At 40.2% G+C, this 17,991-nt stretch overlaps 1 protein-coding gene across 5 annotated transcripts in view; it reads right to left on the reverse strand.

Moving 5' to 3' along the window:
• Window positions 1-914: 914 nt before the first annotated feature.
• The window catches only part of PAPSS1 (3'-phosphoadenosine 5'-phosphosulfate synthase 1), a 125,470-nt gene continuing 108,393 nt past the window's right edge, over window positions 915-17,991 (reverse strand). For all 5 annotated transcript variants that reach the window (XM_086406969.1, XM_086406967.1, XM_086406970.1 and 2 more), the window contains one exon: window positions 915-1,635. In XM_086406969.1, the coding sequence (XP_086263095.1) occupies window positions 1,497-1,635 (139 nt within the window). In that variant the 3' untranslated portion in view covers window positions 915-1,496. The remainder of the gene's footprint in view (window positions 1,636-17,991) is intronic.

Below are 17,991 nucleotides of genomic sequence, written 5' to 3' on the forward strand. Positions count from 1 at the left end.
AGCCCGAGTGCCAAGAGAAGCGCCAGCCTCGACCACTGAGCCCACGCACCGTAACTACTGAAGCTCATACACTCCAGAGCCCACGCTCCACAAGAGGGGCCACCACGATGAGAAGCCTGAGCTCTGCACTAAAAGGCGCCCCCGCTCACCGCAACTAGAGAAAGCCCATGCACAGCAATGAAGACCCAGCACAGTGGGAAGCAAAACAAAATAAGAAACCTTTAAAAAAACATTAACAGTAACAATCAACTTCAATTTAGCAGTATCAAGATTTTAATGTGAAATGCACATTTTTTTTTCACATGCCACCTGTTATGACCAGGGCTCTTGGTAAACAGAAACTTCAGATAATTTAAGCAGCAAAGGAATATACAGGAAAACTGTTGGGTATCTTACAGAACCGATGGAAAAGGCAAGAGAATAAGGCTCAGAAAATGGTCAGGAACAAGAAGTTAGAGGCAGAGGACTCAGCCAAGGTCATTCCACTGGAATACTTGAGACGAGAGCCGAATACCACAGATGCCGTCACCACTGTGTACTCACTGCCCCCGGAATCTTGACTCCATTGCTGCCACCATGAAACCATGACTCGAGTATTCAGGATATTCTACAAAAGCAAACTTGACATGTTGTCCCCCACTCCAGATGAACTGACTGGCAAACCCTAACATCTCTCCATCATGTCCCTACTACTAGTACCAGCATCTGAGGTATTTAAGAATATCAGAGAGATATTTGGGGAAAAAAGTTGAGGTTTTGGATGGATTAAGAATGCATCATTATTTTCCCACTTAAAAACTCACTATGAAACAGTACTTGGAACTAATTATTAGATTCCTTTCTCCATCAGAAACTTTTTCACATGAAGGATAAGTATGTGTAAACATAACAATATTTTTTAAAAATCACATAAATAAGAAGCCAAAAAGTTTAATTTTATTGAATCAAGAAAGTTCATTCAGAGTTTACATAGGTATTAATACACTTTAGATTATAACAGTTAAGAGATCAATAGCTGAGGGGAAGGAAGAAAGCAGTTTATATTTTCACTGTAGGGAAAAAAAGAAATCTAATCGCTACAGATGTCTTATAAAATTCGCAAAACAAGATCTAGCCAAGTTTATTGTTTAGTGGACCTTTTTTTCTTTCTTCAAGAGATGAAAAGTGAGATTCAATGTGTATACTATTGCTTACAACTGATATAAGAGCTTGAAAAAATGACAAGACAGAAGCATAAATACAAAAAGACAAGGTTTTAAAACTGTACTGTAGGAATATAACTATAATAAGTTGGAAAAGATACATTAAAACCAGGAGTGTATTACACTAGTTCAGAACAGAACTCATAAGGCAGACCAAACTGATGCTGTTAATACTTCAGGAAAAGGGTCTGTTTTGGGGATGCATGTCTGGACAGATACCACCACAGAGAAATGCCAACAGTAACCTCTTGCTACTCAGTGTGGTGTCAAAGGTGAACTGACTGGGTGAACAGCTTAAGCCTTCTCCAAGGATTTGTAGTACTCCATCAGCACATCCCAGGCCTTGGGAGCCATGAAACCTTCAGGAGGTTTCTGGCCTTCGCGGGCAAGTTTTCGCATTCGTGTTCCTGAAATAAATTCAAAGTCTTCATGGCTGAAAGGGAGAGAAAAAAGAAAATTATTTCACATTTTTAAAAACTTTGTAAATAGTGAAATTTTTAAAAAAGTCTGTTCCTTCTGTTCATGGTAGAGAAGCTTAACGAAAAAGATCTAGATGAAACGTAATACTTTTAAACATCAACCTGATTTCAGGTTTGTCACAGGGCAAAAAACATCACAGTATCAAAAATCACAAAATAAAACGATGATCGCTTGGACTGCCCTTTTATTGTTGGTTTAGTTGCCAAGTCATGTCCGACGCTTGTGACCCCATGGACTGTACTCTGCCAGGTTCCACTGTCCATGGGAATTTCCAGGCAAGAATACTGGAGTGGCTTACCATTTCCTTCTCCAGGGGATCTTTCCGACCCAGGAATTGAATTTGGGTCTCTTGCATTGCAGGCAGATTCTTTACCGACTGAGCTACAAGGAAAGCCCTTTTACAACCATACATATTTCCTTCCCTCCTCCCCAGTCCTTGCCAACTAAAAATTTAGAAATAGGAACTTTTTTTTTTTTAGAAAAACATCTAATTTAACTAGCACCTATTGAAAAAATTTTAGACAGTCTGAATCTGAAAGGTGAAATGCATTTTGGAACCGTAAGAGAAAAATTGGAACTTGAAAAATAATAAACAAGTAAGTAGCAATGATTAATACTATTCCATTGATAGGGTATTACACAAAGGCAGTGTTAGCTCTTTTCACCTTCATACCTTCAAAACACATAAAAGCCCTTTGACCATTAAGTACAGCGCACTATGGCTAAGACACACAGTGTCTACTGGTAATTTTAACCTTTTCCCTCAAACAAGGGGACCGACTAGGCAGCAGACAAGAACCCAGAGAGAGTTCTAGGTCATTCAACTCACCAGGTCACAAGCCCTGTTTACTCCTCATCAGTGACTGTACGTTTGTTCCTTCCCCACTTTGCTATTTGTGGAGTTAACTTGGGACTCAAGTGAAATCATAAACTGCCAAGTGGTCCTCGCTTCTACAGGTATGCCAGGTACGTTTTAACTAACCATTCGGTTTCTAGGGATCTGTGTAAAGGAAATACCTGGAGAGGCCTGCAAACATTATGCATAAAGGTAGTTATTTAAAGTTGTTTTAAATGTTGTAAATGATGACAGTTGAAGGTTTAAGTAAACTATGTACATCTCTGAGTACAGTTACACGGTCACTGCTGCTAAGTCGCTTCAGTCGTGTCCAACTCTGTGCGACCCCGTAGACGGCAGCCCACCAGGCTCCCCCGTCCCTGGGATTCTCCAGGCAAGAATGCTGGAGTGGGCTGCCATTTCCTTCTGCAATGCATGAAAGTGAAAAGTAAAAGTGAAGTAGCTCAGTCATGTCTGACTCTTCGCGACCCCACGGACTGCAGCCTACCAGGCTCCGCCATCCATGGGAATTTCCAGGCAAGGATACTGGAGTGGGTTGCCATTGCCTTCTCAGTCATTAGAGTATACTTAAGAACAGTAAAAAATGTAAGTGACGATTTTTTTGTTAAGACCACAGAGGGGCTAAGGAAGATGACCACGACAGAGGAAAATCCATTGGATAAATGAATCAAAATTTAAATTGTCTTTAATCAACAGTTTCAGTGGCATCACCGACTCAATGGACATGAGTTTGAGCAAACTCCAGAAGATAGTGAAAGACAGGGAAGCCTGGTGTGCTGCAACCCATGGGATCGCAAAGAGTCGGACACAACTAAGCAACTGAACAACAACAAAAATAGATGATGAAGGAAAGAGATGAAGTGGTAAAGCGGCAGAGATACAGAGTGGAGAAAAGATTTTTGTTTTTAAAGGAAAGGGGAGGTCTTACCATGTATATAGGCAGAAGAAAATAAGTGCCAAGAATGAGAAAAGGGAGGAGAATGAAAGCCAGGAGAGAGAAACAGCACAGAAATGAAAGCTGGAGAAGAAGGTCTGGGATGAAGAACACAGAGACAGAAGCTCTGACAAGGAGAGTGAAGAATGAAGAAAAGAAATAGTGATGATCTGTAGTTAGCAAGAGATGAGGTGGTTAATTCAAGATGGTCTCAACCTTCTCAATAAAGATATAAGATCATCTCCTAAGAGGAACCCAGAACCTGTGTGGTAGGAACTGATAATAAGATCCATCAATGCAGTTAAGTGACTTTAAATCCAAGCCAGAGAGGTTACCCCTCCAGGCAGAGATTAGCAAAGCAGCACCTGGAGAGGAAGTCAAGGGCCAGCAGGGGCCCAGATCTCTCCATCTGTGTCCAAAAACACTCATTCCAACCCAATGTACAACTGATTAGTTTGGCTAACAATCATTTGACAAAAGCTGCTTGAACGTTTCTGTTCCTTAGAAGATTCACTTAACAATTCCTTCCATAAGCCTCATTAAGGAAAATTATGACCCTAGATCTTTCTGGCCATGTCAATTTAAAACTTTGATTTCAAAAAAGGAAACCCCATGTCTGTGTAGAAAGTGCCTGTTCCTGATGGGCAATGAGAAAGAAAATGAGGGAGCAGCTTGCAGAATTATTCTGTCCTGACTTTGTGATTAAAGGAAAAAAGCCAGACCAATTAAAGTCCTTTCTTTCCTCAGAATGCCAAAGAGTCTGAAACCAGAAGTCGGCTTGCATTCCTTCTGAAATTACACTTTAAAACCACAGTCCCTGGGTACCTCTTTTCCGACCCTATTACACACTCCATCTGCCCCGCATGCCACAAGCACTTCTTCATCACATGAAATGGGAGTTCCTGCTTCCACAAGCTGGTGGTTCCTTCCACTCCACCCTGGCAACGGAAAACACATTTATTTCCCTCTGCTTCATACTTGTACCCGAGATGGCAACAGCAACCCATTCCAGTACTCTTGCCTGGAAAATCCCATGGACGGAGGAGCCTCGTAGGCTGCAGTTCATGGGGTCACTAGGAGTCGGACACGACTGAGAGACTTCCCTTTCACTTTTCACTTTCATGCATTGGAGAAGGAAATGGCAACCCACTCCAGTGTTCTTGCCTGGAGAATCCCAGGGACGGGGGAGCCGGGTGGGAGGCCGTCTACGGGGTTGCACAGAGTCGGACAGGACTGAAGCGACTTAGCAGCAGCAGCAGCATACTTGTACTTCAATCCATCACACAAGGATTTTATTTTTTTTAAATCAGAAATCAGGTGCAATGACTTGACACGAGTCACTATCTGTAATCTAATCACAGTTTTCACAATCACAGCTTTGAATGGATAGCTTTCTACAGAAAAAAATAAAGTAAAAACTGAGCTCTTCCGGGAATGACCTAAAAACTAGCTCTGAACCCTACCTGTGAGTAATCGGGAATCTGCCAGAAGCAGGTCAGGCTACTAACCAAAGGACCTAAGGCTTTCACTGGGCTCCCCTCATAGCTCAACTGGTAAAGAATCTTCCCGCAATGCAGGAGGCCTGGGTTCGATCCCTGGGTTGGGAAGATCCCCTGGAGGAGGCCGAGGCAATCCACTCCAGTATTCCTATCTGAAGAACCCCCTACGGACAGAGGAGCCTGGCAGGCTGCAGTCCCTGGGGTGGCAGAGTCAGACACAACGGAGGAACTAAGTACAGCACAGGCTTTCACTGCAAAGCAATTCCAGTTAGCCCATCTGATTACACTCGGTAACGGATATCCATGACACCTGAAAAAAGAAACGCAGGTCTGTTGTTTTTTTTTTCCTTTTCAAAACCACTTGGTCACAGATGCTTACAATCCACAGCTGACAGAACGCCTCCTCTAAAACATACACACACACACTCTCTCTCCCCAAAAAACAATAAAACACAAAACAAAAAACGAAGGGGACGGGGTTTTAGGACTCCAGGATGGAGAAGGCACACCAGCCATCAGATTACGTGGGAGCCTGGGGCGCAGCATCCTGTCCCACGCACGACGCACTAGCTGCACGTGGCCAGCATCCTGACCGACTCCAAAGTGCAACTCGTGGCCACGTGCTGAAGATTTTAAATCTTCACAACCATCTGCTGTCTCTCACACATGTGACCACCAGAGCCACCAGCACAAGCTGTTCAGATAGACAAGAAGCTGGGGTCAGAGGGGGGCCCTTTGCATTTATCTTTCAAAAGTTCATATTAAATTGGCTTTTTAAAAAAATGCTAATTAGATGCTAAGCAATCAGGGATGCAAAGAGAAGCTTCTCTGACAGAATTGAAGATGATGGTAGTAACTTATAAATGAATCTAATTAGCTATTTGGGGGCTAATTAACTTTCACCTAACTTGAAAGAAACTAATATATAAACAGTGTACATCAAAATACTAAGACTTCTCTTCAAATACAAATCATTTATTCAAAACCAGATAATTAGCTGTTTATTATGGCTTTCTTTTCAGGAACCAAAAAGCATTGGTTGACATCATATGTGACAAATTTAATAATGTTTTATTTCCAAACCAAAGATCAATCAAAATATGTGAAAATTTTAATTATCTCAAACTAATTTACCCAAATCCTTAATTCATCATGTTTTCCTCCCCTCAAAACTCTTTAAATAAAAGCTAGAGCACAACTCCTATCAGATATTCAGTCAAATAAGAAGTTTCCAGGGAATGCCTACTTGTCTTTCTTCCAGTCTCCACGTTGCAAGCTGCCTAAACCATCATCTCATTAACTGCTGCCTGCACCAGGGCACGCCTCCACACTGAGTTCCCTCCCACCGTTCCCTCTTCCATACTGCTAGGTCATTTCTATGCTTTTAGTGCCAAGGAGTAGTTTCAAACGTGTCTGTGTTTAATAAACACTGCAAGTGCAGTTATTCCGTAATCCACGTCTGATAATTCTGGTATATGAAGTCTTTGCGAACCTGCTTGTGCTGAAGGTACTTTCCTTTTTTTTTCTTTTGTTGGTGCTGTTTCCTTGTATATTTCATCATTTTTTATTCAAACTGTCTATTAAGCCTGTATAATTATTTGTGGGAATAAGTTGAGGTTGAGGACAAGGGAGTAATAATCCAGTGAGAGTATATATTTGCTTCTGCTGAATATTTAAGAGGCATGCCCAGTTAAGAACCACCAAAAACTGATTTCACGGCTTGAGGGTTTAGGGGTTGTTGATTTTTTCTGATATAATCCAGGTAACATGAGGGCTTTCCTCATGGCTCAGTGGTAAAGAATCCACCTGCCAATGTAGGAGACGGGGCTTTGATACCTGACCCCCTGGAGGAGGAAATGGCAACCCACTCTGGTGCTCTTGCCTAGGAAATCCCAGGGACAGAGGAGCCTGGCGGGCCACAGTCCCTGTTACAAGAGTCAGACGTGACTTAGTGCCTAAACAACAGCAACAACAACAAGGTAATCTGCTTTTGGCCCATGTGAGCAGGTCTGAGCTTTTGAGCCTAAAGCTCAGGGCTCTGCTCAGTCTTTCAGGGTAGAGGAATGGGTGGGGTTCACTTAAGGTTCTCTCTGAACACCTAAGGTGGGAGGGAGCACCAGCGTAAGGGGACTGTCTCCTGCTTGACTCCCGGCCCTGGTCAGGACCATGGCAATCAACACTCAAGTTCCCTAGGTTCACCAGGGCAAAAGCAACTTCAACACTCAAGTTAACAGAAGTTCTAACTTTCACTTAATAGTTTACCCTTACAGTTCTTATCATCTTATCAGTGCCATAATACTTTTCTGAAAACATTTTCTTTTAACCAGAATTTTTAGCTAATTTCTTAGTAGAATCAGTCAGTATAATCCAATTTACCTAATTACCCAAAACTTGAATTCCCAGTAGCTAATGTTCACTGTAACAACACTATCTTTTAAAAATCTATTCCAGTTTGTACCATTCAAAGAACTGCTTTATCTAGTCCCTATCTCATCCTGTCCCTTTCACTCCATTTTCCTATCCACCCTGGCCTTCTTCCCAAGCCCTCTGGGTCTTCTCACCTCAGCACCTTTGCAAGTGCTTATCTCTTTGTCCAGAATGCTATTCAGTTCAGTTCAGTTCAGTCGCTCAGTCCTGTCCAACTCTTTGTGAGCCCATGGACTGCAGCCTGCCAGGCCTCCCTGTCCATCACCAACTCCTGGAGTTTACCCAAACTCATGTCCATTGAGTAGGTGATGCCATCCAACCATCTCATCCTCTGTTGTCCCCTTCTCCTCCTGCCCTCAATCGTTCCCAGCATCAGGGTATTTTCGAATGAGTCAGCACTTTGCATCAGGTGGCCAAAGTATTGGAGTTTCAGCTTTAGCATCAGTCCTTCCAATGAACACCCAGGACTGATCTCCTTTAGGATGAACTGGTTGGATATCCTTGCAGTCCAAGGGACTCTCAAGAGTCTTCTCCAACACCACAGTTCAAAAGCATCAACTCTTCGGCACTCAGCTTTCTTTATAGTCCAACTCTCACATCCATACATGACTTCTGGAAAAACCATAGCCTTGACTGGATGGACGTTTGTTGACAAAGTAATGTCTCTGCTTTTGAATATGCTATCTAGGTTGGTCATAACTTTCCTTCCAAGGAGTAAGCATCTTTTAATTTCATGGCTGCAATGACCATCTGCAGTGATTTTGGGGCCCAGAAAAACAAAGTCAGCCACTGTTTCCCCATCTATTTCCCATGAAGTGATGGGACCAGATGCCATGATCTTAGTTTTCCGACTGTTGAGCTTTAAGCCAACTTTTTCACTCTCCTCTTTCACTTTCATCAAGAGGCTTTTTAGTTCTTCTTCACTTTCTGCCATAAGGGTGGTGTCATCTGCATATCTGAGGTTATTGATATTTCTCCCAGCAATCTTGATTCCAGCTTATGCTTCTTCCAGCCCAGCATTTCTCATGATGTACTCTGCATATAAGTTAAACAAGCAGGGTGACAATATACAGCCTTGACGTACTCCTTTTCCTATTTGGAACCAGTCTGTTGTTCCATGTCCAGTTCTAACTGTTGCTTCCTGACATGCATACAGGTTTCTCAAGAGGCAGGTCAGGTGGTCTGGTATTCCCATCTCTTTCAGAAATTTCCACAGTTTATTGTGATCCACACAGTCAAAGGCTTTGGCACAGTCTATTACCTCCTTCTTTATCAAGATGCCTATTCATCTTTTGGAACTCAGCCCAAATGTCACCTACTCCAGGAACCCATCCTTGATAACCCAGACTTGGTCAGATAAGTGTTAGCTGAGCTTGCCACAAGTCTTCTGCAAAGCACATGGGACCGTTAGTTAACTGTGTCATTAGTGGTTTATTGTCTGTCTTCTCCAGAATGTAAGTCCTATATCTGTTAAGCCAACAAATCAAGCTTGTTTCCAACCACAGTGCCCACACTTAGCAAGGGCATGTATGTAGTAAAGATCAATATGTAGTTAATAAATGAATAAAAGAACAGCAAAGTTGGAAAATTTTATCCTAATTTCAATGTAAATGTTGACTTTAAAACAAGATACAGCATATATAAAATATATAATTTGACTTTCAAAAGTATACATAGTACTATCATTAATTATGATTCAAAGGTATAGTAAGATTTTAAATGAGACCTTATCTGTTACTGGTTATGCAATAACTCCCTATGCAATAAAAATAATATTTATTACTGTCTAATAATTATTATCTATGCAATAAAAAAATAAAACTTTTGCCATAAAGTATGTGAAAAATCTACAAGCACAGGACAAGACTCATTGGCAAATTCATGCAATTACTGTCAGACTTCCACAAGTTTTCAAAAGAAACATCAAAATCAGTAAAAACATTTTATGAATTAATGGCAGACAGTTCCCCAGTACTTTAACAGAAATATTTATGTGTGGCAAAGACTGCACAGCAAGAAAGAAAAAAGAAGTCACACAAGAAATATTTCAGGGGTCAACATGACAAGACTTGGGTGTGAAGAGTGAGGTGAAAGAATAAAGGACTTCAAACTTTCTACATAAGAAGAAGAACAGGTAACTAAGGAAACTTAGGATTTGGAGATACATGAAGGGAAAGGGAAAGTGGCTTCTGGACATTTTAAATAACATCATGAAATCTAAGCAGAAACACCCATTAGTGTGTAGATAGGATTCTAAGATGGCCTTCATGACCTTCACCCCATGAAGGTGTCACTACCATGATATGTCCTTATATGGCAAAAGGAATTCTGCAGAAGCAATGAAAGTTACTAATCAATTGACCTAAAATAGTGAAATTATGTGAGTGGGCCTAACTAATGAATTAGAGGCCTAATCATTCAAGCCCTCTAAAAGCAAAGAATGTTCTCAGATGACAGCAGTAGTCAGAGATTTGAACCCTCAGGGATTTGACCTGAGGGAGGTTCTAACACTGAGATAAAGGGGCCCACAAGGAAAAACCACAATGCGGCTTTGAGCTGTAGAGAATGGCCCCCCTATTAACCAGTAAGAAGATGGGGACCCTCAGTCCTATAACCATATAGAACTGAATTTTTCCAAAAAGGGGCATCTGGCTTGTCTAAAGGACATCTAAGGTCTATTCCATCTCAAAATTCTAGGAAATATTTAATGTTTATTATTTTTCTTAAAGTCCTGTATTTTGCAATTGGTTCTTCCTTTTTGGATTACCTATTTCTTAAAATCGGAGACGGAAACGGCAACCCACTCCAGTATTCTTGCCTGGAGAATCCCATGGACATAGGAACTTGGGGGGCTACAGTCCATGGGGTAGCAAAGAGTCGGACACGACTGAGCGACTAACACACACACACACACATTTTCATTATTATTATGTTTGGTGATCTGTGGTCTTTTACTACTGTAACTGCCACCCCAGGCTTCTGACTAAGGAACTGTGAGGTTATGAATGGGTAATGTTTTAAGCCACTAAATTTGTGTTAACTTGTTACAGAGCAATAGAAAGTTAACATAATTAGCAACCTGGAAACATTGAGGAATAGCTTTAAGTGTCACCACACAGAAACCACTAGAGCAGGTGAGCGCTTCTGTGAAAAGTATATAAAAGAGTGAAGAATATATGAGAAAAGCCTTGAGGATGTCTATAAGTACAGTGCTTTAAAAAAAGAAGACGTTAGTAGTAGTACATGATTTAAGGTATTTTTGCTAAGTCACTTGAGTCGTGTCTGACTCTGTGCGACCCCATAGACGGCAGCCCACCAGGCTCCCCCGTCCCTGGGATTCTCCAGGCAAGAACACTGGAGTGGGTTGCCATTTCCTTCTCCAATGCATGAAAGTGAACAGTGAAAGGGAAGTCGCTCAGTCGTGTCTGACTCTTCACGACCCCATGGACTGCAGCCTACCAGGCTCCTCCGTCCATGGGATTTTCCAGGCAAGAGTACTGGAGTGGGGTGCCATCGCCTTCTCCAGATTCAAGGTAAACTTCAGAATTAAAAATATGAAGGAAATACTCTACTGATAACATGGAAATAACCAAAAGCAAACATTTATGTCTACCTGTTCTCTCACTGACCCATTTCCACCAGGCACTCGGACGTGCACTCTCCTTTTGGTGAGCTGCTATTTCAAAAATATGAACCAAAATTTTGCATTAACCCATCCAAATACAAAGAAGAATTATTGCTAAAGGAGAAAAAAATTACAAATAGCTGAATTATCTCTAAAGCTGAAAGAATGGCCTTTAATCTTGTAGTCCTAAAACTAAATTTCCTTGAGTCATTATTACAGCTAATATGAACCTACTTAACTTCCTAAGTATAAACAGATGATTTTTATCATAATTCTTATCAATAATATCTTGCAATCTTCATGAAGTTTGTTTTTTTATCCCTAAGCCTTGTTTTACACTGGTATTTTGTCAAATCAAAGCTATAAAATCATTAATTACATAAAAGTTGGCATTGAATAACATCCATTAATCAAACATAAGATAACCTCATATGTGCATAATTAATAACTGTGTTTTCTCACTACATCAAAGACTATCGCCTTTCCACAAAATTTTAATCACTTTCCAACATATTCCCATCAACTTAATTACGCTTGAACAGGAATATAAAAAATTAGAAAACTAAGGCAGTTTTAAAGCTTCCCAAGTTACAATTTATTAGATTTAGCAACTCAAAAAAAATTCCAAGAAAATGAGCCAGTCATGCAACTAATATAGAATTCATCACTGGAAATTCTTATGAGAACTGATGTAATTATTTAGCTTTTGAATGATTAAAAGAGAGACTTAAAGCAATATTACACAGACTTAACAAAACATTAAAGTTATCAAGGGCTTCCCAGCACATCATTCAACTACATACAGATGGACTCTATGGGCCTGCGTGTGATTAAATCAACTGATCATGCAAGGAAACCACAGTAACAAAACACATCCGCACAAGAAGTGTAAAAGCTCAGCTCTAGCTTTGCTTCCTTAACTCATCAAAATGCAAACTCATCTAAGTTTTAAGTAACCAGCCACCTGCAGAACAATTCTACTTCTCACCTCTTATTCTGTAAGTGACTAACTGTTACTTTCAGAACAAGGTTTCACTCATAACATTTGTACATAAACCACACAAATAAATTGCATGCTGGGTGAGAAGTGAAGGGTTGCCCTGCCCAGCATTCCACCCCTGGCACTATTCATTCTATCTATCTGTAGGAAACCAAGCCTACCCTCAGTGGGGATTCTCAGTGGCAGGAGGAGCTTTCAAAAGAATTGCCAGTAGGTAATCGTCTCCAGACTAAGAAAATTAAAATCTCTGATGGTGACCCTACATGTTTTGAACCACAAAAGGATATATTTGAAGCTTTTTGGTTTTCCTTAATATTTAATTTATATTTTCACTTCAATTACCTATACAGTAACGTAGTTCAAAGTTTACTCTAATTGCTTTTTCTTTAAAAAAATTTTCCTTAACCTTCTAAGGCATCTCTTTGGTAGAAGACCCTTTGAAACTCATCACATTGCTTTTATAGCTGCACTTTTTTTCAGACAGTGAAACTGTAGTATGTGTGTATGTATGTATATAAGTATATATACATATGCATACATATACGTATTTAAATACACACAGAGACACATACAGCTATTTTTAATATAAATTTATTTATTTTAATTGTTTTTAAGCCAAAACAAAACACGCCATGATTTAGAACGATTTCCAGGTATTGGCAAACCCTCATTTTGTACAAGGGTAAAAATGGTACATTTCTGGTTTATTGTAAATTCTTCTCACGGTGAGGTTCTGCAGTATACTATAACCTGGGCCACAACTCAGATCTTCAGAAAATAACAGTCTAGCAGAGCACCCAAAGCTCATGCTCTGGAACAACCCAGAGGGGTAGGGTGGGGAAGGATGTGGGAGGGGAGGTTAAGGATGAGGGAGACACATGTATACCTGTGGCCGATTCATGTTGATGTATGGCAAAAAAAAAAAAAAAAAATCAACATGTTGTAATTATCCTCCAATTAAAATACATAAAAAGAAAATAATGGTCTAGAGTGGGTCTTGCCTTGAATTCCACACCAGGGCCGTTAAGCACAGTCAGGAGTGCTTTCACAATTCCCCAAACCAGTTACACAATAAGCCTTTTCTGTTCACTGCCTCATGGGGTTTTCCTGTGTTCTTCTAGAGTCCACTGCTCAGAAAAGTCTGCTTTCATCTAAGATTGTGCATTTTCTCCAGAATTATTTGTCATTAAACAAGAAGCCAACAAATCCCTCGAGTTCCACTGTTATCAATAGTATTTAATTTTGCAGGTAACTTATTTTATTAAATGACATCAGAATTTATGTCCCTTTCAGAAACAAAATAATTTTTTTTTTAATTTCTTTTCCTTCTTGTCTGAACCATTACAAAACAGGCCACATTAAATGAGGACACACAGTTAGGATCAGCATTATTCCTGAACGCAGAGTCAACAGTACAGTATCATGGAAAAAAGGATGAGTTCTCTCAGATGAGAAGTTGTAAGACATAAGTTTCAATCAGCACCCATGAACTGAGAAAACAAAAATTTAAAAAGAGAGCTGGCCCTCCAAACCCATGGTTTCTACATCCAAGGATACAAACAACCTCTGACTGAAAACATTCAGGGGGCAAGAAGATAATTCTAGAAAGTCCCAAAATGTAAACCTGTAAAATCAAGACTGGGTTTTCTGAAAGGGTAAACAAAATCAATAAACCTCTGGCCAAGCTCATCAAGAGGAAAGGAGAAAGGATCCAAATAAACAAAATAAAAAATGAAAGAAGATAAATAACAACTGACACTGAAAAAACACAAAAAGTCAAAAAATAAAACTTGAATTGATCATGGGCAGGCAACAATATATATAATTTACGTAGCATTTATATTGTATTTACATAGCATTTATATTGTATTAGGTATTAAAAATACTCTGCTACTGCTGCTAAGTCGCTTCAGTCGTGTTCGACTCTGTGCGACCCCATAGACGGCAGCCCAACAGGCTCCCCCGTCCCTGGGATTCTCCAGGCAAGAACACTGGAGTGGGCTGCCATTTCCTTCTCCAATGCATGAAAGTGAAAAGTGAAAGTGAAGTCGCTCAGTCGTGTCTGACTCTTCGAGACCCCATGGACTGCAGCCTACCAGGCTCCTCCGTCCATGGGATTTTCCAGGCAAGAGTACTGGAGTGGGTTGCCATTGCCTTCTCCGAGGTAATTTAAAGTACACAGGAGGATGTGTGTAAGCCATATACAAATACTACACCATTTTATATAAGAGACTGGAGCATCTGAATGCTTTGGTATCTGTGCAAGGGTCCTGGAACCAATCCTCACAGCAACTAAGAGGCAACCTCTTGCTCAGCCTGAAGTGTAATTAATACTAACAAAGCAAGAGTACTAAATAAGCAGGTGCAATTTGCATGAAATAAGTATTAACAAAACACGAAGCTCCTACTAACGGAAAATAGCTAGGAGCTACAGATTCCGGAAAGAACTACAAACGTTGAGCTAGAAGAAAATCAGTTCATCCACTGCCACCCTTCTGGAGATAAAGAAACAAGGCTGGAGATGACACAGGAATCTCAAGTCACTCGGCAAGCATGGGGCTAGCATTCGTAACTTCTGCTTCTAGAGCCTCACACGGCCACTCTAAACTTACAGGGTGTACCGCCTACAGGCTTCCCCCATTTACTGCACTTCACTTTACTGTGTCTTTCACAAATTGAAGGTCTGTGGCAACCCTGCCTCAAGAAAGTCTACTGGCACCATTTTTCCAACAGTGTTTGCTCATTTTGTGTCCGTGTGGCACATTTTGATAATCCTCACAATTGTTCATACTTTTTCATTATATATATTATATATATTATATATATGATAACAATGTACACATTTCTAGTACTTACTAGGTTCCAGTTAACACTGTTTGCAAATGACACATAGGAGCTGATCTGGTCCTCAACCACTCTATGAAGATACACACAGCACGATCACTACACCCCATTCTGAAGCTGAGGGAAGCAGGGCAGGAGGAGGACAGTGGTTCACCCTCGGTCACACAGCTGCAGGGGCGGTGGGGCAAGAATGTGACTCCATTCGCTTGGGCTTCAAAGTCTGTGCTCTTTTGCTATTCTGACTCTAGCATAACAAAACAGAGACACTTCTAGGGGAAATTGTTCTAGATCTAATTCTGAACAGAAAGAAACTGGTCAGTAAAGGGAAAGTAGCAAAAATCTTGGAAGGAAAAAAACATCATTTTGGCAGAACGAAGAGAGGGAGGACAGAAAAGAGCCTTGATCTGCGTGTGTGGGATCCACACTGGGAACAGAATTAAAATCAAGGAAGAGAGCATAAGAGAGTAATCCCCAGACACATTCAGCAATTTTGTTTCCCAAGCTTAAAGAATCCAATCCTACAATAACAATAATTAAAAAAAATATTTAATCTATCACTGTTACGACTCCCCCAAATCAGAGACTCAACCTAGCAAACTACATCATCTTTGTAGACATGATAAAAATGGGAGCTGGGGACTAACATAATTTTGAGGATTTGTATTTAATTGAATAATACTATGTCTAATGGAAGCTAGATTGTACATCATAAGGTTTCTAGTGAATTCTGTCCTCTATGAAGTCCAGTTTAATAATTCTATTATAATGACTTGAATAATAACCTTGAAAGTCATGTTATCTAAAAATTTAATTAGCATATAGCGAGGATGACAGAATCAGCAATTAAAAGACCTGAAAAGTCTTTAGATGAAATTAAACAAGATGTTAAAATAAAAATAAATTTAAAATTTTCTAATTGGGATCTAAATAAATAATAAGAAAAATAGAGGGCTAGAGAAATGGTGTTTAGTTGAGAAGAAGACTTAATTAATGCAACCTTTAATGCAACCTTTGCTGAAGTTATTCAGTTTCTCTATTGATATAACTAATGTCTTGTCTAAAGGATATCTAAGGTCTATTCCATCTCAAAATTCTATGAAATATTTAATGTTTATTATTTTTCTTAAAGTCCTGTATTTTGCAATTGGTTCTTCCTTTTTGGATTACCTATTTCTTAAAATCGGAGAAGGAAATGGCAACCCACTCCAGTATTCTTGCCTGGAGAATCCCATGGACAGAAGAGCCTGGACAGCTACAGTCCACAGGGTCACAAAGAGTTGGACACAACTGAGCGACTAACATACACACACACACACACATTTTCATTATTATTATTGTATCGGTGATCTGTGATCTTGGAGGTTACTGTAATTGTTTTAGAGCCCCATGAACCATGCCCATATGATGATGGTGAACTTACTAAATGTATGTGCTCTGACTGCTCCACTAACTAGCAGTTCCCCCATCTCTCTCCCTCTCCTCAGGCCTCTCTATTCCCTGAGACACAACAATATTGAAACCAGGTCAATTAATAATCTACAATGCCCTCTAAGTTTTCGAGTCAAAAGTGCACGTCTCACTTTAAATCAAAAGCTAGAAATGATTAAGCTTATTAGTGAGGAAGGCATGTTGAAAATTGAGATGGGCTAGGCCTCTCATGCTAAGCAGCCAAGTTGTGAATGCAAAGAAAAAGTTATTGCAGTAAATTAAAAGTGTTACTCCATGAATACATGAAGGACAAGCAAGCCAAACAAGCCTTATTGCTCATATGGAGAAAGTATTAGTGGTCTGGATAGATGATCAAACCACCTATAATAATCCTTTCAGCCAAAGCCTAATTCAGAGCAAGGCCCCAACTCTCTTCAATTCTGTGAAGACTAAGAGAGGTGAGGAAGTTTAAAAAGAAAAGTCTGAAGCCTGCAGAGGTTGGTTCATAAGGTTTAAGGAAAGAAGCCATCTCCATAACATAAAAGTACAAGGTGAAGAAGCAAGTGCTGATATAGAAGCTGCAGCAAGTTATCCAGAAGATCTAGCTGAGATCATTAATGAAGGTGGCTACACTAAACAATGGACTTCCCTGGTGGCTTAGATGGCAAAGAATCTGCCTGCAACACAGGAGACCTGGGTTCAATCCGTGGAGAGCCCCTGAAGAAGGGAATGGCAAGCACACTGCAGTATTCTTGCCTGCAGAATTCCACAGACAGAGGAGCCTGCTGTGCTACAGTCCACGGAGTCACGAAGAGTCAGACGCAACTGAGCAACTAACACTTTCACACTAAACAACAGATTTTCCATGTAGGTGAAATAGCCTTCTATTGGAAGATGATGCCATCTAGATGATGTCATTCATAGCTAGAGAGGAGAAGTCAATGTCTAGCTTCAAAGCGTCAAAGGACAGGCTGACTCTTGTTAGAGGTTACTGCAGCTGATGACTTTATGTTGAAGCCAATGTTCATTGACCATTCCAAAAATCCTAGTGTCTTTAAGAACAATGCTAAATCTACTCTGTCTCTGCTGTATAAATAGAACAACAAAGTCTGAACAACAGCACATCTGTTTACAACATGGTTTTACAGAGTATCTTAAGCCCAATGTTAAGAATTTCTGCTCAGAAAAAAAGATTCTTTTCAAAATACTGACACTGTTCATTGACAATGCGCCTGGTCACCCAAGAGCTCTGATGGAGGTGTGCAACGAGATTAATGTTACTTTCACGCCGGCCAACGTTGTGGATAAAGGACTAATTTCCACTTTCAAGTCTTCTTATTTAAGAAATACATTTTATAAAGCTGTAGTTGCCACAGACACTGATTCCTCTGATGGATCTGGGCAAAGTCAATTGAAAACCTTCTAAAAAAGGATTCACCATTCTAGATGCCGTTAAGAATATCTGGGATTCCTGGGGAGAGGTCAAAATAACAGCATTCACAGGAGTTTGGAAGAAGCTAAAAAAAAAAAAAAAGAAGCTAATTCCAAACGTCATGGGTGACCTGAGGGGTTTGAAGCTTCAGTGGAGGAAAGAATTGCAGATGTGGTAGAAACAGTAAGAGAACTAGAATTAGAAGTGGAGTCTGAAGATGTGACTGAATTGCTGCAATCTCACAATAAAACTTAAATGGCTAAA

This window comes from Bos grunniens, chromosome 6, assembly GCF_055505025.1.
Source record: "Bos grunniens cultivar Pamir isolate PY7600 chromosome 6, Bosgru_T2T1.0, whole genome shotgun sequence".
Classification (NCBI taxonomy): Eukaryota; Metazoa; Chordata; class Mammalia; order Artiodactyla; family Bovidae; genus Bos; species Bos grunniens.